Source organism: Cuculus canorus, chromosome 5 (genome assembly GCF_017976375.1).
Source record: "Cuculus canorus isolate bCucCan1 chromosome 5, bCucCan1.pri, whole genome shotgun sequence".
Lineage (NCBI taxonomy): Eukaryota > Metazoa > Chordata > Aves > Cuculiformes > Cuculidae > Cuculus > Cuculus canorus.
Window position 1 is genome coordinate 39845764 of NC_071405.1, and position 20114 is coordinate 39865877.

A 20114-nucleotide genomic window follows, 5' to 3' on the forward strand; every position below is an offset into this window, starting at 1 on the left:
AGGAATTTTTCAGAAGGAGGGAGAGAACAAAAATGGATGTAAAGCCAAAGTTGCTATAAAAAGAATAATGTTAAAGAATTCATTGTAGCCTTCCATTGCGTCCTTGAGTTGCCAAGCCCTTAGCAATTAATAAGTCCTGGACCAATAGTCACAATGAATAGACAGGGTGCAAGTAGTTGTCCAGCCAAATTAGGACAATTTCAGTGGTTACAAGTTGTCTTAATAAGTACATGTAGTTTATTGGTAAAGATCACAGTAAAACTAGAAACAGTGTGACAGCAGGCAAAGTATGCAAAACCAGGAGGCTATGAGTCAAGCCGTCATGGCTCTGAGTTATACTGAAAGGTTTAATGCTGTTTATTTACCAGATTTGGAGGGAGAATGTCCAGATGAATTGGTATGTCTATACTGGTTTGGAAATACGCTGCATTAAATAATAATAATTTATCACAACCTGCCTCCTCTCAGATTCCTTACAGTTTAGGAGGGAGTCTGTCAGAATCTCATTATGGATCAGTATAATATGATTTAATGGAGGTGGAGGTGAGGCAGCTGAAGACAGAGTAAAGGAATCTGACTGTGATTAATTTCTAGAAGGTATTGAAGGAGAGACTGAGAGACACAGGCACTATCAAGAAAACACAATATTAAGAAAATTTTATAGATTTTGTATTTGTATATTAAAGCTTTACAGAGTCATATGATTAACAGAGAGACAAGCTTTTGAGAAATACCTTTGGTATATAATTTTTCCTTCTGCATTTAGTCAATCATGAGTGTTATCTACATTAGGGCTATGACACAAAAAATAACATGTTAATAAAATGACAGGAGGGTTTAAGAATTACATAAAAACTCCATGCTATGTTCGTCTGATGTGTATCCTGTCATATTTCACCCATGTAGTCTTTTTTCAACTATAGTTCATGATTCTTTGGTAGCAAATAAAAAGACAGTATACAAAAAAGGAAAGTACATGAACAAGTCATTAACAGTTCAGATAGAGAAAAATGGTTTATCTCATTAAAAAAGGAAAACCTCTTTTTATTATGAAATAATATTTATTTACAGGCATTTTACATTTATAGAAAATAATACAATTGTACTTTAAAATGCTTCATTTATTTTTATTACTTATCTGCTTGTACAAAAGAAGCAAAGACACTGTCTTCTCGTTCTAGCAGAACCTCAGGCTTGTCATATTCCAAAATAACTCCTCTCTTCATTACAATAACCAAATCTGCATTGAGGATTGTGTGCACGCGGTGCTGAAAAACAAATAAACAAAATGCCAGTTCAGTCTATCTACCAAATATATTCCAGGATAAGACAAGCTTCCAGAAATTAGTTTTCCTGACAAGTATGATTAAGGCAACATGCCAGAACTTGCGATAGTTTCTGTTTTCTTTATTTCGCTACGAGTTTAGCTTTTACAAGAGTGCCTCCTTGTTTCTGATAGTCTTTATTATTTGTTTGCCCCCTGTTGGCACTGGAATTTTTGAACAAAATCATTTAAGTAATTTCCATGATCATTGTCAGATTCAATTTTCTTCACTTTCTCTTGTAGCTTTTTTTCCCATTTATTTATGGGACTTGTTTTTAGCAAGCCTCTTAATTTTTACAGAATTCCACTTTTAAAAGTTGAGTGTAACTGCTTTATTCCTGCAGGGGTATTTAATCTCAGAATACCATGGTCCCATTACGCAGTCACCGTTCATCCATAAGGTTCCTAATCGATTTTTTTATACATAATGGAGATCTTTGTATAAGCACTTCAAGAATAAGAAAACTTAAATTCAATCACTGTCAACAGGTACAGAATGCTTATTTTCAATGAGAAGCTTACTAACTTTTAATTTGTTTCAATTCTGAAACATAATTGCTTTGTCCAGTGGCAGAACTATTATTCAACTTTGCTTGTGCTTAGTTAAATGATTATTGTAGCTTGATGAAACTCACTCTCAGATTTCACAGCAAAGTCATATTATATTTTAAATTAGCCTAAAATGGGTAACAGAAAATAGACCATGTACTCAGATAACATCCCTTTATAGGCAATCAGACTTAGCATCATGCAACAAATTCAAGAAGATGCTGTTATGTATTTAAAAAGAAATTAGTTTAAAATGGAAAAGAAAGCCAATGCTTAGAAAAGTGTTTTAAAATAAAAGATTAATGGTCAAATGTACACACTTATTAACGCTGACAATAATTGACTGATGTGGTATTTATGATTATTGTTTGCATTACAATAGCAGCAGAGACTGTACTTACCGCTATTGTAACCACAGTACGGTCAGCAAACGCAGTCATGACTACCTTCTGGAGTATGTTTTCCTACGTAAAGAAAAACATTTGTTGCTTTTCAAAGGGAAGTTACACAAAAGACACACAGACACTAGGGTGGCTGAAGTAAACATTGATTATTTCATGCTTTTATTGGTCCTTTTTTGCAGAATGAAAAATTAACTACACGTCAGAACTAAATCAGACCTGGTTTCCAGTTAGGCAGCCCTGCTCACTCCCACCACCCAACAGTGGCATCTCACAGCATGTGTGAGAGCCGGGCTCTGCCTCCCAAACCCCTGCTATCCTGATGTCAGGTTTGCAGTGAGGAAATTAGAGGTGAATTCAGGGTCCTGCCAGACTCTCCACATGCTGGTGCCTCTGCAGTGTGTTCTTTAGCCTGCTGGAAGCCCAGGTATGTCCCAGCTCACTGAGGATATCTAACACCAAGGGCCGGCAGGGCTAAGCAAAGGAGTGTACTGTACCTGGCATATTTAACATCGGAGATGATATTTAGTATGGTCTTAAAATATACAGTTCTCACTCAACAAGTACTCATCCTTTACTATTTAGGAAACATGTTGTATACCAAACTTTGCCCAGAAATGTCACTAGCATAGATACTTTTATTTGCTATTATATTTTCTTCAGATATGTATCTCAAAGGAGGAACTATATCCTCTATGTGTCGAAATGCAAAACGTATTTTAACTGGGTTGCATACAGTCTAATTCCCAACCTTACTTACATCCAACACACTAACATTTTATGGAATTAAAAATTGCGGCTGTTATAATAACTCCTTCCAATTATATTCTTTACTCATAGAATAATCACGAAGACTACTGAAACATTTCTTGTAACAACACAACAAGTTAAAAACAAATCCTAAGAAGGTACTTTTCGATTTGGCTGAAACTCAGCCAGTGGACTATAATTGTGTGGTTTAACCTCTGTCTAACAATTTCAGGCAATTAATGTATTAATCAGGTATGTCTCTGTTTATTTCCTTGACTCTACTTTCAAGCCTTCTAACTTCCTAACTTGTCCTGTTCACCATACTGGGGAAATTTGTTTGCTTGCCAACTTACCGTTCACTAACCATCCCAGCTGACCCTTCCAAAGCCTTTGTTTACTTTAGGAAATAAAACTGCTAATGAAAATAACATGCTTCATTTTCCTAATGCAAGCAATGCTGGAATAACTATTAAACCCCATAGTAAAATGATTAGAGCTCTTTAGATTTGTTAGTAATGGCTCACAATTACCTGGACTTGTAAACATGTCTGCACTAAATATGATGTAAGCATTTTACAGAATAAAAAGAACTGCTTTCCAGCATTTTCGTCGCTTATTAGCAGTTGTCTCCCCCTCTAGGAAATCAAGAAACCAGAAACACTTCACACTCACTGTTGCCATGTCAATAGATGCTGTGGCTTCATCCATGATGAAGATGCTTGTCTTCCGCACAAAAGCCCTGGCTAGGCAGAACAGCTGTCTTTGGCCCTGACTAAAGTTTTCACCCCCTTCTGTGACTATAGCATCTGGAAATGAGAAAGTAAAAACAGTATTTATGGGGTGTACACATGTTCAGATCAGATTAGAGCACACGCTTGGAAAATAATATCTCACTTTCTCATCAAAATTTTCAAACGAACATTTCCTTGGTCTACAGCTGCCAGTGGACCAATTTTGTCTGTTTATTTCTATTGTTCAAAAGAACCAGTACATCAGCCTCATGACATTCTTTATCAAAGTAGCTAAGGATGTTTAAAAGTAAGTTTCTCTGCAAAAAGTGCAGTCTAAGATACCGCATCCTCCTGTCGTAGTGGCATCTACCCTTTCTCTACCCTAAGGCTGTATAGCTTAACATTTTAAAACTGTTTTGGTTTTATTTTTTTAATTTTTTTTTCACGGTCAAATTATTCACACCTTTAAGCTTCTGAAATCTTCTTCCCTGGACACAACTATTGGAAAATACAGAAGAACATATTCTAGGTAACACTTGACTTGTTGGCACCTTATTTGAATTCACAAGGCCCATAAACCTCAATGATGCATAATGAGGACGTACTGAAATAAAATAATAATTTTACCATTGATTTGAATAGTAACAGGATTCCACTCCACAGGTGGAGTTGGGAAGGGAGTTAGATTAACGTAGGGACTTTGCCTGTAGGCAAGCACCTTTTCTCACCTTCCACAAACCTAAAAAGCTTTTTCTTCAGCAACAAATAAATAGTAAATGTGAAATAGCAAAGTTGTGAACACTTAAAGCAATCTTCTCAAGAAGGAAGTCTCATTACCTAGGCCCCCAGGGAGCGCTTTCACCACATGCTTGAGTTGTGCTATTTCCAATGCTTCCCACAGCATGCTGTCAGTGCACTTCTTCTCAGGGTCCAAGTTAAACCTACAGTTAATGTGCAACTCAAGAATATCAGTCAATATAAATTTCTGGAATGTATTTTTAATTCTAACGCGCTTAGAAAATAATCTGCAAATAACCAGAAACATGTGTTAAAGATCTGGGCCTGATTCTGATCTGTCATTGATATAAACCACTGAAGTTTGCACACTTGGTCAATATTTATACCAATGTGATTAAGAACAAAATTTGACTCAGTTAAGCAAAATAGGAAAAGCTTTATGTTTTGCAGCTTTGTGGTTTTAGAGTTTCGTTTGTTCTGAAAAAAAGAAATTCTTATGTTTTACTAGAAGAGTTCTGAAGGAAAAAAGCTATGAACATAATCAGTTTAAATTAACATTCATTTTTTAGCAAAGGCCAAAATTCTAGTCTCTGCTGTTAAATCCAGTATCTCTTCATCCCTTACTGCTATAGAAATGCTAAACAGAACTTCATGCTGAATTACAAAATGCAAGTTTCCACTACAACCAAATAAATCTTAGATTCATGAGCAGACAAATGTTATTTTAGCTTGCCATAGCCCAGAAACGATAGGAACAAATATGAATCTCAGATCATATGAATATATGGAATAATAATAAGAAATAAAAGATTCAATTGTGCGTGACACTTTATTTTTACTTTTTACTCCTACAGCATGTGCTGTGTATGACTGATGCGGGCCTAAATAAATTTTTAATAGGTTGATTAATAAAAGATATAGACTCACCTCATTTTCTGACATGAAATAATCATGCTTTATTAAGGGGATAGTCTTGGGATCTGTATTAGTGTGGAGTCAGCAGACAACAGAAGCCTGTATCATTTACAGTGAACTCTAATGACTTTTATGTAGAAGCTATAGCTGCAGGTGACATAACTCTGCACTGAGGACTGTACTGTTCCTTCCTAAGGTGAGCACCACAGACATAGGGAAGGACATTTGTTGGAAACTGTGGAGCTTTTTGCCACTGTTTCTACTGCATTATCCACTCAAAGAAGGAAGAATAAGGAAAAAAAAACCCAACACCTCAAGGGGGTTGATCCCACAGATGAAAGAATATCTCAAAGACTAGAAAAGCAACAAGGATAGAGTCTTCAGTATAAAATTTTCCAGACCTCCCCACAGTACTTATTGTTCTATTGCTTCCTTTTTTTTCCCCTACATTAATTTTTTAGTCTGCCTTTTTTTCCATCTCATTTTTTTAAGGCAGACAGATGTAAGAGAAAGTGTTTCAAGAGGTACTAGGAGGTTATGGGTATTTGATCAGTGAGCTGAACTGATTACTCAATCCTAGAAGAATAAATAGTGACTTTTCCTACTTTGCAGGCATGAAGTACCTTCTGCTGACAGCACGTTGACCAGGCTCAGGCACTGGGAAGATGCACTCTGGCAGGAGTGGGTAAAAAGCACAGACAGAAGGTAGTGATCCTCCCTACTCCAACTGAGCAGATCAGAACTGAACAGTCTGTTATTTGTGGTTCTATAAAAGTCATTAAATAGTATAATTATAATATATAATGACATATAAGCCATTATAATGTTTTTCATATTTGGTGCTTAATGCTTACCGGATTGTTCCACTGAATAAAATAGGATCTTGGAGAATGATTGACAGCCTGGATCTCAACGTCTGTAAGGGGAGCTTAGCGATATCTATACCATCAATGATAATCCTTCCTATTCAAAAGAAAATGGATATTCTGCTAGACTGCTTATCATGCCGCTACTAGCATAGACAAGGCTTACTTTCAGCTTGCAATACAGTACAGCAGAAATAGGCCTAGAATTGCATATCCCCTTATTCACTAACAAAACAAGTTCTGGTTAAGCAATAACCACAATTCTCTTGAGACTAAGCCTTAGCTGGGAAGAATGTGAAGTATACCTGTAATGTTTTATGAATGAGTAGACACACTACTTATCTGCTTGAACATTATAAACATCTATCAAACAAGACAAGAGTTTAATTCAATCAGGGACTAATTACTGGGGGAAACAAATGTTTCAGAAGGCCAAATTACTATTGAGTACTTTGAAATTTCATCTCCGGGTACAACTGTCTGGCTCTGCATAAGGGCCCCATGGCTGGGAAACCGAAGCTAAAAGTTTCTGAGATGCACAGGAAGACACTCTGTGAGACACATGGGCATGGCACGCATGTCAGGAAATATGCCAGGAAATTCCAGGGCAGCAAGCCGACCTGTAGTCCACAGTTGCTGAGTTTTCTGAGCCCGGTGGGTCCTGTCTGTGCCTTGTGCATGGGTCCATCATTGTACTTGAATGCCTTCCCCTTTTACACTTTGGTCCTGCTGTTGTGATTTAGCAGCACAAAGGGCTGTCCTCTGTCCTTCTTGGACTTTTGCTTCCGTCAAGTACAATTTTTATTGATCCACCTTACCAGTGGCACAGCTGTTAAGTGACAGATTATATCCTATTTAAGCAGGGCCAGAGAGTGTGTCCTGCAGATTCAAAAATCACACTTCAAACCTGCTGCTAAGGAAAGGACTATCAAAGCACATTCAGGAGCTAAGCTTGATAGATACGAAAAAGTGTAATCTTACCCTCAAAAGTGTCAACCATTCTAAAAAATGCAAGAGAGAAGGAGGATTTTCCACTGCCTGTTCGACCGCAGATGCCAATCTGTGACATAGAAAGCAGATGAATATCAGGTGAATGAAAATGGATAATACTTGTATTTGACACTTAAGACGAGTGGATGGAGGAGCTGTTCTGGTCCACGTGATCCTATGTCCTTCTGACTGTTCAGTCAAACTGAACTGGCCATAACAAAGCCCGTAAGTTCACTCTTTGTCTTTAGGGATCTGAGCATTTACGGATAAATCAAGAGCAACCCTATATAATAACAGGAATAACAGGAGAGCAACAAGTAGGAGCAGAACAAGGGCTGGGAGAGCTGCAGGCAATACTTAGGGTCCTGAGGTGGCTTTGGTTAGCAAGAAGGACACAGGTAAATGGTACTAAGGAAGAGAAAAACAACAGAGAGAAAAGATGTGACAAACCAGAGGAGCAACTATGGGAATAAAGCCAAGGGTACCACGTGGGAATGATGGAAAAGAGATCTAACACAGTAAGGAGTCACTGTCTTTTGGCACAGCGTGCTGACAGCAGGGCACTGGGATACTAACGAGCGGTGTGTAGTTCTGACTTTTCACTCTAACATAAATGTAACACACCAAACTAAGAAACCCATAGACTGACTCCTTCATAGCGTACTACATAATTTTAGAGCAAAAATGCTGTAATCCTGTCATCAAAATATACTGTGGTGTGTTTTTCATCTCTGATCTGTATGATGTACTAGTCTAAAGAGCTTCTCAGAATCACTGCAGTTCTTTACCTTTTGTCCTGGAGAGATGTGGGCATTGACATGCTTCAGCACTGGCTTTAAGTTGCTGTCATATCTGACACTGAGGTTCTGGATTTGGATCTCTCCTCTGTCTGGCCAGTTCTGGGGAATCTGTGAGGAAGCTGTACCAGAAGCATAGGGGAAAAAAAACAGACAACCAATCCTCTCAACAGAAAGTAATTGTATCGTTAAGTGGTTTGCTACATTTTTCATGGTAATACACTGCAAAATCATTAAAATTTCAGCAGGCTCTTTCTGCATGCTGCACAAAACTGCACTTACAAAGGAGCCCTTCGTAATTTTCAGCTTCTGTTTTGAGAAGACCATTGATTCTTTTCACTGCACCCAGCTGGATCTCCATGTCAGCCAGGTTACGAACCATCCAATTCAGATAGTTAGACACCTAATGTAAAGCAAATACACTACTAAATTCCAGATTTTTAGTATTTTGCATCATTTGACCAGCATGCAGCTTATATTCCTCCACAGAAACTCTTGTTCAGCCTTAGTAAGCTGAAGTTGTGAGTGAACTGCACAGTACGCAACAACAGGGTGACAACAACGACTAAAGGTTAAATTTCCTAACTGCACTGCACAAATACTTTGGTATTATGGCAATCTGATCTACACCAACAGGAAAGAGGGAGGGGAACAGTAAAGACAGGTGAAAAGACAGCATCTTGGTAACTTAAGGTTTGACAACCTGGGATGATGTACCAGGGCAAGTGCAACTGATACACTGAAAAAATATTCCTCACAATGGAAGACAATATAAAAAAGGTATGATGCAACTTGGTCACGTTTTGTTGACATATTTGAACTAAGAGTTTAATAAATATTTTATCTAAAAACTGAAGGAAGCATACACTCAAATATGTCAACCACTGAATATGAACTGAAGTTAACACATGGTTTCAGTGATGTTACAGTACCCACTATAGATGTACTGACACCTTCGATCTTCCTGTTCATCTTTGTGCCCTGAAGAATTACAAAAAAAACATTTGGGAGAGACAAAAAGGGTCCTGAGATTCTTACCATAAGTGCATAGGTTAGTCCCAAGCCTACAAGTCCTGAAGAGAGTTTACTATACAGGCAACTGGTAATAGAAGTGACAGCTGCTATGAGTACCACACATGCTCCAATGTACTCCTGAAGGAATATGAATAAGCTCCATCACTACAAGTCTACAAATGATTAAAACGTTCTCATAACTTTGCATACCAAATAACAAACCCATTGCACAGCTTGAAATAGAGGCAGAAAACCCCACAACTCCATACAAAGTATGCCTAGGAACCCATTTTCATTGCTTTTAGCATGGCTGTGCTGTTTGGAAATGCTGTTGTACACAGAAGTCGTACCAATACTCCTAACCTTCTTCTGGAGAAGTCAACACAGGTATCTTAGGCGTATAATGGAGGTGGCTGAAATCATGCTGCTGATGTTACCTGGGACAGGAGGGAAATGCTCATGTGATCCCCTTTGTGAGTGGATCCTCTCTGTGGCTGATGATTGACTGCTGGGAGGCACTGCAGTTGGTGCTGGGTGGCTACCACCCATATTTGTTCAAACAAGCTGTTCTTGCACAGCATATATCTACTAGTGGGCCTGTGTCCACCTATGATGGGCTTTTGCTGCTTTAATTTAAAGCATTAGTAATTTAACTTCCCACAGACAAGCCTTTGAGCAAAATTATGTAACTGACTAGAAAATGAACCCCGTAGGAGGGAAACTCTCACTCCTCTGTGTTTGTACTGTTTAGTGTTATAGGCATTGATCAGAATTAGGGACTTCAGATGATCTAAGATTGATCATGTAAAAGTGTAATAGCATTTTATTTGTCATACTAAATTTCCAAATTTAGTAGCAGAAGGTACTAGCTAAAATAGAGTCCAAAATGGAGGTATAATGTGTGATAGGAAATATGAGTTAACATACACTTAGCACATATAGAAGGAGCCCACGTCACCACAACAGCAGTACTACACCTTTATCTAACGAAGTCTGACACAAATATAACTATCCGCAACATGAAATTCCTTGATTTGCTTCTTAGGGAATAAATAACTTCTCATGCCAAGCCACTTTACTGAGCACTCCAAGAAAATCGGCAGCTGCATATCTCTGGTATTCTTCAGATGGCCAAAATGGGCACAAACCTGTCTACATCCTTCTGCTCATCAACAGAGCTTTCAAGATGTTGAAATGTTTCAGAGGAGCCACAAGGCAAAGACCTGCTAACACTGACTAACACAGTCCCGTAAAGGCGCCCTGGCTGGCAGCACAGCTTGACCAGCCCTGATCACTCTTCACACACAAAGGAGCCAATGTGACCTATAAATACTATTCTCGTCTTGGTGAAACAGCTGCAGGCTATGGGGAAAATTCATACTCCATTTAGTTTCCAGGATGGCTTGGGCACGCGTTTGCTACAGATAAAGAGATATAGACACAAAGGGTAAAGATGTAGCTTCGAAACCCAGATGAGGCTGGGTAACTGTTGGATGCCTCATCAGATTGCTTGGGATGAGGTCAAACAAATTCATTGTGTATATACAAAACTAATGTACTTGCCATGCGGACTTCCAGCCAACGATTGGCAGCTGTAAGGAAAAGGGAAGCAATGTTGTTGGAATCTGTGTATTCAAGAAGTTTTTGTCGAAATTTGGCTTCATACCTAAAAAAAAAAAAAAAAAAAGAAAAAAAAGGAAGAAAAAAGAGAAAAAAGAAAAAAGGAAAAGAAGAGTCAGGCCATGGGATCTTGGAAAAGTGAAAAGTAAAATTTAATTTCTGGGGGTATATATTTGTGGGCAGTTTGACACAGTGTCCAAATCAGTCTATTGATAGTTCAGTGACAACACCTTTAGAGTTGTATTAGATATATGCAAACTGTACAGCAGCTTCAAGAGTAAATGGATGTTATTACATTGACGAAACTCTGTATGGGACCTCTGGATCACACTGGGCATATTCTAAATGTATTTCATAGCATGCTAATTGTGAAAATTACAAATGTGAAACTAAAAAAATTAAAAATATACATGAGAGTGAAATAATACACACATGTACTTGTGAAAAGAAGTATTAAGGTTGCAGAATGCAGTTCCTCTTCTCACTTAATTATACAAATTTAAGTTTTAAAATTTATATTATTGTAGGGCCTAGAAATTGTAACAATTTATAAAACAAAGTACTTCCAGTCACAGTAGCTCCAGTGTTAGACAAACACGTTTGTCCTTATCACTAAGCAAATGAAGCACTTTGGAAAACCGAAGTCCAAGCACATGGTGCAACGAAAAGTAATAGACTGGAAAGAAATGTGTTTCCCCTGCCCCAAATAAATCAGCCACAGAATAAAAAACAAGATTAATGGCAAATAGGTCTGTTTACAGTTTGTTATAGTGGATCTGCAATTACTCATCAAAATAGCTGTATTAACGAATTCTGACTTGAATTCAGCAGTTACAGAAGATGATTCCCTGCTACCACCTATTTAGACTGGGGTCTTGGCAAGCATGAAAGTCAGCCAGTCATCCTGTTTAGCCGGGCATTCTTATTTGCATGGGCCTAAATTAATGTGATGTTAATAATAACGCAAATGAACAATTATGTCTAATAATAATGAAGTCTGGCACAAAAGCCTTTTCCAGCACAGTAACAGAAGCTGGGAGGCCTGAAGATCTAGCTTAAGCACCTAAAGCTTACCTTTTTCCCCCCTTTATTACATAAGCAATTTTAACAAACTTGCAAATCTCCCTCTATAAAACTTTATTTACTTTTATTTATAACCCTTAGCTTTTATGGCTGCAAGAAGCACTACTTGTTTATAAACTCAGCTTATCCCAGTAGGAGAAAACATATGACAATGTTTCGTTTAAGTATGAAGTACATGGCTTAGAGAAGCTTTCAAATTGTTCACTGCAGAGTATCTTAATTCTTCTGAGTACAGTATAATAAAGGTACAACTTCATATAAATCATGTATGATTTTGAGGAAAAGAAATAAGTGCTACTTTGTGGAAATAATTCAGCTGTTCACAACTATACCACGCACATCCTAAGAGACACCTGCTGTTTGCAGTGGAAAATGGCCTGGCTTGGAGTGTGCTGGTGTGTTTGCATAGCCTAGAATGCTTGTTCCTGAGAGTGGGCATTAGCGTTGCGCAGTGTCAGAGCTAGTGAGTTTCCCTCAGGACTAATTACCCTCAGTGCCCTACCACACAGAGATGGTTGCACTGCTTCTGGAGCCAATTCAGACACATTTAACCTTCATATCTCTATACCGTGAGGTATTATAAGATGCAGATATGCCTTAGACGATGTGAGGTATGCATCACATGTCAGTCACACATATGCACTGGAATGGGGATGCGAAGTTACCACTGTTGGTGGAGTACTGTAGAAATATCAGAATTTCTCTTCTGGAAGTGTCCTTAGATTACCAGGTCTCTCAGAATACCAACCAGTCTTTGCAGCAGCCTACACACTTACATTTTATTGATTATTTAGCACCAATGCTATCTAAAGTGCCAGACAGAAAACTATAAATCTGGCCAGGGCATCTGATGAAGGTGCCCTTACAGCTGCAGGAGTAGCTGTCTCTTCAACCTTCCCCTAGATTTTTTGTACTTTTCTTTCCTTTTTCATACTGAATCAGTGCAGGACAGAGTTACCAAGGCTAAGGACACTCCAGGAACAACTGGCGCCTCCTAACTTTATGACTGGATTCCTGAATTAGTGTTATTTTTAGGGATGCTTAAGCTAGCAAGTCTGAAGTCTACTCGTGCTAATATGTTAGGCAGTCGAAAAGCTACACACTCCTAAAAATAGCTAGGTTACCAGCTGATGTGGGAGGCTGGCAGGCAAATGGAATACAGAACTTAATGCACGTGGCTATTGGGTCAGACACACATCAGTTACTGCAGGATTTAAGAAGAAGGAAGCACCAAAAATTCTTTGGGAGAGGAATTCATTTCAAGGTGACCGGAAGAATCAATGAAAATATTAGCTAGATGGCATTGAATATTATTTATTGTATCAACAGCTGAAAATATACAGTCATAATACTCTGAAGAGCCTCTTGAAGTAGTAGGAGAAATAAGAAAAGCAAGTTAGAAGAGAAACTGAATTTTCTTAAGACTGAACATAGATGTAGCTACAAACTAGAAAACACTGCTGGCACTTAAGAAATTAAATATCCACTAATGGTAATAAATAATAGAAAATATTATGCTGTTCTACCACTCTTCAGGAATTTATCTTCTGTCGAAAAAGGGTCAAACTCTTAAATTGGTTGTTCTTTCATTGAGCTATTTATAAGCTATTTAGAATAGTTTAAGGAAAGTTAACTTTGTGGATTACTGCTACTATAAAATTAAAATTATGCATTAGGAGGAATAGGCACTACTATTTCAAAGATAGAATGGTAACAGTAATAATTAACCAACAAAAAGCATAGACACCTAAATGAGATGAATGTGGAAGACGATCACATTTGAGTCAACTGGGAAAAGACAGGAATAGAATCAATTGTAGGGAAGGCAGCTGGTAAGCTCAGCAGTAGTTTTATTGGTACTTTTACTAGTATGAGTGTGACTGCCATTTTTGTCACACAATCACAACCCAGACACGTTATCTGGTATTCCTGGGCTGCTCCCCTGCGAGCTTATATAGACAGAAAAACAAATCAAATCAGGCAATGACAGACTGTCTCCAGCTTGTGTATTATCAAAATCAGTACAAACAACAACATTTTCAGCTGGCAACCTGAAAAATAACCTTGGGTGCTATTGTATCCTTGAAGTCACTAACATGCACAGTTTATCTTACCAGGACATCGACTCACATACAAATAACAAGTTAGTGCGTATTAGGTGTTCCATGGAAACTGTCCCTGCACACAGACTGCCATACCACATGCTGTGCTAATTGTAGGCTAATTTAGCTTCTTAAATCACATTTGCCCACAAGTTTTTTTCAGGTTGTGTGCAAGTGTATGGAGAGTTACTGCAGGACAGCTGACACATTAGCTTGTAATTCTACAGCAACCCCATTCACATGCCAAATGTTTAAAGTTGTTCTTCAGTGTTTTGGGGACTCAAATAACCATTACTTACATCTACACAATTGCAGAACAGAAGCAGAGATAGATATTCAAAAGCAAGATAATGTACATTTCTTAAAAAGCTATACCTGAAGGCTCGAATGGTGGTAAGACCTTCAACAGTCTCTGAAAAATGGGAGAGTAATGGTAGTTGAGTGCTGTCATCCAGCTGCTGCAGGTCCCTGCAGAGGGTTATGAAAAGAACTGTGTAAAAAAGTCAGTTTTGTTGTGCAGTTATTCTCTTGAAACAGGCCCAGGAAGAGAAAGGGAATATCATCACAATAATTATATATGTAAGGTTCGGACAGATTGCAAGTCACTACTGCATGTCTCTGAGCAGGAAATGAAGAAAGCAGGAGGATTTTTCTTTTAAAATGTGAATCCAAACAGTCCTGGAGTTCTGAATGAGTCTTTTCTCTTTGCTGCCTTCTCTTGTTTCTCCTATATTCCTATATTGTATATTGTTTATTGAAAGACATTTATGGCTCTACACTGAATATAAATTTAATGGAATACTGTAAAAAAGAGCTTGAAAGCAAAATGCAACTTCCTTTCTGTCCCCTCTCCACTCCTAGACGACAGCACGACTTCTCACTGAGCTAAGAGTATAGCTTATACACCCAGTAAAGTAAATGAGAGCCCCCACTCAACATTAGGTTTTGCCTCTCAGTTTCACATTTAGTCATCAAATCAGTGGAAGCACATGTGGAACGAAATTCTATTGAGTGTCAGCTCTTTCCAGCAGCAAGTAAATTGGTTGCAGACTCCCCTCTCAATCCACGCATACATGAAGGGATAAATGCAGCATTGCTGCAAATGCTTCTTAAGTGCCACTGGCCGGGAGGCTGTATGACTATAGAAGCAGAAAAATCAGAGGTATGGCTAAAATTTTTCAACTTGTTAAAAACTACAAGGCACTCGGAACAAGTGCATGTTGTATCTCTAATGGGCAGCAGTATCACCATGGCTATACATTATTCTCCAGCCTCTCTCTGGCTTTACAGATATCCAGCTCCACCTGGGTAGGCAGACATCAATTTCACTCTCCTGTCATCACATCTTCTTGGACATGACCAGCATGCAGCCCTTGGGATGGACAATCCAATTGTTTTTCTGAGTCCTATGAACTCTAAGAAAGTTTGATAATGGACAAAGATCCTTCTCATGCCTCCCTTAAGTTTGCTTGAAGAGTTGCAGACAAAGGCACTTCTAAAACGACATATTCTCATCACAGTGAATTTTGCTCAATTTCAGATGGGGCCATGGCCTTGACAGGACTGCATTTAGACGTGATGATCCTTAGCACTGCAATTCTGCAATGCAATCATTGCATTGCAGAAGGTGTTTTTATCACCAGAATGACACTGGTTATGCCCTTACCGTGAGGCGACTCGGAAGTACTTCTGGATGAAGTAACACATGATTGCGAGGGGAACCAGGGCAATGACAAACATTGGTGTGACGTACGAGATAACAGCAAGAGCAGATACACACAGCAAAGTAGAACGACTCAAGCACTCCAAGGTAGCTGGAATGTGCTGTATAGGTAAAGAAGAATAAGCACACAGAGTCTTCCATAACATATCAAGTTTAAACCAGCATTATTTCATTTCCAATAATCCCATTTACACAAGGGGAAAAATGTCGAGGATTTGAAGCACTAAGCATACAGGTCTTCTTCTGAATTGACAACTGCTGGGTTTTGGGAAAACCTGAAGGGATTTCCATGTCACTGCTTCATACGTCTGCATTGTGGACTACAATCCTCCGTCAGGGGATTACAGATGAGATGCAACAGACTATTTCAGTGTCTGCATCAATCCTATGAGCTGGCAGTGCAATCTGGACTAAATATTGATAATTTGAATGTTAGTCAATTCTATTTTGAGCAACAGCGATTGCCTTTTTCTCATCTAATTTGCTCAGGTGCGTCAAGTGAATATGTTACCCACTTTTAAAAATAAAAGTAGATCCTCTTAATTTGGGGATATCATTGCTGATCTAATTTCACTTCCCTTTTCTATGCAGGGTATCTTAATATCCTAAATGTTTTTTTAATGTGCATTTAAGATGAGGAATTAATTCTGAACCTAGAAAATCATTATGCAAACTGATATAGCAGTCAAAATTATACATCAAAATCTATGTCAAATGAAAATCCACAGTCTTTCAGACTGGGAAAGATAGGATAACTTGGAAGCTTGAACATATTCATTCAGTACCTGGTCAATGGTATTGCAGTCAGCTGAAAATCTGTTCAATATACTTCCCAGAGGTGTTGTTTCAAAAAATCTAACATGAGAGAAGAAACGGGAGAGATTACGACACAGGTAATAGAATAGGGTAGTTTTTCTTTCTGTTTTGTCTTCCTTAAGCTAGGTTCTATATCTCAAACATGAGCAAATAAATTGAACCAGAGCAAACCTCGTCATTTTTCCCTGTAACCATGGCTTTCCAATAAAATGGCAGTCTTGAATGTAGTGCAACAAAAGCAAGCTTGTCCTCAGCTCCCTCTACTGCCTAAGATATGCAAATCACATGATTTACATTTTAAAACATCCTTTCGGATTTGCAATTTGAAGCCTCTTCTACTAATGAAAAATGCAAACAACATTACATCACAAGTCAAGCATTCCTCTGGGAATAGAAATGCATATGAACGATTGTTGGAATAATATATCAGAAAAACCTTTCCTTTATATTTGCTTATATAAAAGGCAAAATACATCATTGCTCTGTAATTGTTAAAGGTTCCATGACTCAAGCTGAACCTGAAGCCTAATTCTATCTTGAAAAAATAAAAGGGACTTTTAAAAAAAGTCTCAGGTTTTCCATGTACGTTCCTTTAATGATTTCGGGGTCAAATACAGTTAACTTAAAAATATGAAGGTATTTTGCTTAACGTTCAGTAACAGCTGCAGATCTGAATCAAGCTACAGCCTTTGTTTTCCTGCCCAAGTTTTCTTTCTAACGTATGAAACAAAGGTATCTGTGCATCCCAGTGTGCTCTAATGAGGTCTGTGACAACACTTGTCTAAGCTCTTTATCTTCCAGAGGCTTGTACAACTACTGCCTAAATATTTCCAATGATTAGGATATAAGCTATGAATGAACTGTTTTCTCCCTAATTAGAAACAGCAAAGAGAAATTAAATATGCAAGGAAGTAAATCTCTAAAGTCGCAGGCAGGAGAGGCATTTGCCTGGTGTGTAGGAACCCAAGCAGCCTCGGTAGCATTTCAAAGATCACTCAGTAGTTTGATACCTGATGATTATTAATGACATATTAAAAAAAAAAACGCCCCTCACAGTCTCTTCTTAATAAAAAACTGTCCTTAGAAGACTGCCTTGAAGTAAGAAACACAAAATTACTACAATACAATTTGTATTACAATCAGAGGAATACCTCATTGGAGCCAAAATAATTTTATTTAGTAAAGAAGAGTGCAGCTTTTTGGTGACTTTTAAGCCGGTCCACTCCACTGCAATGGATGTCACAAGACACAATGCAATCCCAAGACAGCAGAGAATGCTGAAAACTTTGGAGTATGGAGAATGGTTGAAATCCTAAGAAACAAAGAAAGGGTAACAAAATAATTCACTGTAAATTATGTTTAAAATTTATTGTATAAACACAAACACAGGACTGAAGAAATGGAAGGAGTAAACCCTTTTTCCTCCTTAAATTATACTGCTAATGATTTTCAACAATCTTCAACCAAAATTTATTATCCATTGGAGAGAGGAGTGTGTGCATGAAAATAAGAGTTTAATCGGAAATTTTAAATCACAAAATACTACAATCACCCCTGAAAAGATATTTTTAATAATTTTATGTGAAGGAAGAAAGCATCTTCAAAGCATTTATTATGGCTTTGTTATTTTGGTCTGTTTTTTTTTAACAGGAACAGAATGGAATAGTTTTTATTTTGAAATATTAAGTTAATATTAAAACCTAGCATTAATACAGTATCTTTTACAGATGAAAGCATAAATCCAGTGAAATCATTCATGCACCTCCAAAACATTAAAGTGGATTATTTGTAGTTACTAATTCCCAACAAAGAAACCCAGTTCTAACAAAATCCCTCCACTACTGCCTTATACATACAGAGTACCCTGCTAGGTGACACTGATCAGTTCCATGTGGAATTCATTAATAAAAAAAAGTCACACAAAAAAGGGTGCATAAAAAAAAATCCATGTTGCACATATGTTACAAAATCTGCAGCCCAATTTGCAGTGAGAATGCAAAAGTAGAGGAAAAAGAAAAAAAGCACTACAATGTAAAAATTACTTTGGAGACCAAGGTTTAGGCATATCAGCTAGATGATAAAAATACAAAAAATCTAGCAAAAAAAAGAATAACAATGCGCAGAACTCTATTCTTAGTGTTATTGCACTGTGTATCCAAAAATGCATTAACCTTCAAAATACTCTGGAGTGGCTTTATTACTAGAAATATAGCACATTGTATACAAATCTTGGAGCAGAGCTTGGCAGTGGGAGCTGACCACCAGTTATCATCAGAGGAAGGACAATGAGGAGTCGCATACCTCGCAGTGAGAGCAGTTTCTCAGCTCTTGCTCTGTCTTCCCAGAGATGGCTTCCGAGGTCCAGCGTGCCAGGCAGTAGTCGATGGCCACCATCACCGTGTGCTTCAGCAGCTGGGACAGAACCAGCAGTGGCAGAAGAAGGATTCCTGCTGCACTGAGGTACTTGCCACAAGCTCTCCAGGGCATCTTTGCTCTCTGATGCAGCACTGAAGACAGGTTGTCTTCATCATCACTTTCTGTTACTTCTTCTGCAATATGCACAAAGAAAGTACAGCCACGCTGAACTTGTACACACCTTTCATAGAGACTGGCAAGTGGCAGCTACAGAACAGGTCTTATCACACAGAATAAAGAGTGGCTTTAAGGTGAAATTATCTGCTTAGACATGCATGTATCAACCTGCTGAGCGTGTCCAGAGAAGAGCAACGAAGCTGGTGAAGGGGCTGGAGAACAAGTCTTATGAGGAGCGGCTGAGAGAGCTGGGGTTGTTTAGCCTGGAGAAGAGGAGGCTGAGGGGAGACCTTATTGCTCTCTACAACTATCTGAAAGGAGGCTGCAGGGAGGAGGGAGCTGGCCTCTTCTCCCAAGCGACAGGGGACAGGACAAGGGGGAATGGCCTCAACCTGCGCCGGGGAAGGTTCAGGCTGGACATCAGAAAAATATTTTTCACAGAAAGGGTCACCAGGCACTGGCAGAGGCTGCCCAGGGAGGGGGTGGAGTCACCATCCCTCGAGGTATTTAAAAGATGGGCAGACGAGGTGCTGAGGGCCACGGTTTAGTGCCAGATAGGAATGGTTGGACTTGATGATCCTAGAGGTCTGTTCCAACCTGGTGATTCTATGATTCTAAGAAGATGCAAAAACCCTTTAGAACTAGGTGCCCAATGTATTCAGCCACATTTTTGTAATTTAGAAGTACTGGCTTGATAAAAATGAATTGCAATTTTTCCCTGTGTAAAACCTTAAACAAGTGCGCTCAGCTATCGACAGGTTTGAAGCTCACACAGCATAAATTATTCCATGTTACTCCTTTTTCATTATCAAATCAAGTCTGGAGGATGCTATGACTTCTGAATGCTGGAAATCACTGTAGCCCAGCGGTAAAATCAGTGGAAACAGCACACTTATGAATCACAACCCACCAAAGGAATTATTATTCTCTTACCAGTTTGACTTATGTTAATTCATTCTAATATAATTTAACCATGAAACGGTAATGTAGTGGTACTGGAATTAAAGGTTGCTCTTTTACCTTCATCCTCTTCATCATCTTTCAGCAGTGCTTCACGGGAATACATAGTCCTCTGAAGATTGGTTCTTTCCAAAACAGTTTTTCTTTCAATAATAGTCTCCTAAAAAGGGGACAATTCATATGTTTTCAACCAGAGAATAAAT

The 20114-nt window shown here is 38.4% G+C and overlaps 1 protein-coding gene across 2 annotated transcripts in view; it reads right to left on the bottom strand.

Annotated features, from left to right (window-relative positions):
- Positions 1-652: 652 nt before the first annotated feature.
- Positions 653-20114, bottom strand: part of ABCC8 (ATP binding cassette subfamily C member 8) — a 77280-nt gene continuing 57818 nt past the window's right edge. Inside the window, exons 24-39 of one of the 2 annotated variants that reach the window (XM_054067250.1) lie at positions 19972-20071; positions 18721-18968; positions 17571-17731; positions 16389-16458; positions 15547-15704; positions 14256-14348; positions 10639-10741; positions 9100-9213; positions 8344-8464; positions 8053-8183; positions 7256-7334; positions 6263-6371; positions 4593-4696; positions 3697-3830; positions 2275-2337; positions 653-1268 (exon numbers count right to left, since the gene is read on the bottom strand). In XM_054067250.1, the coding sequence (XP_053923225.1) occupies positions 1131-1268; positions 2275-2337; positions 3697-3830; positions 4593-4696; positions 6263-6371; positions 7256-7334; positions 8053-8183; positions 8344-8464; positions 9100-9213; positions 10639-10741; positions 14256-14348; positions 15547-15704; positions 16389-16458; positions 17571-17731; positions 18721-18968; positions 19972-20071 (1926 nt within the window). In that variant the 3' untranslated portion in view covers positions 653-1130. The other variant, XM_054067251.1, reaches the window with a different exon arrangement.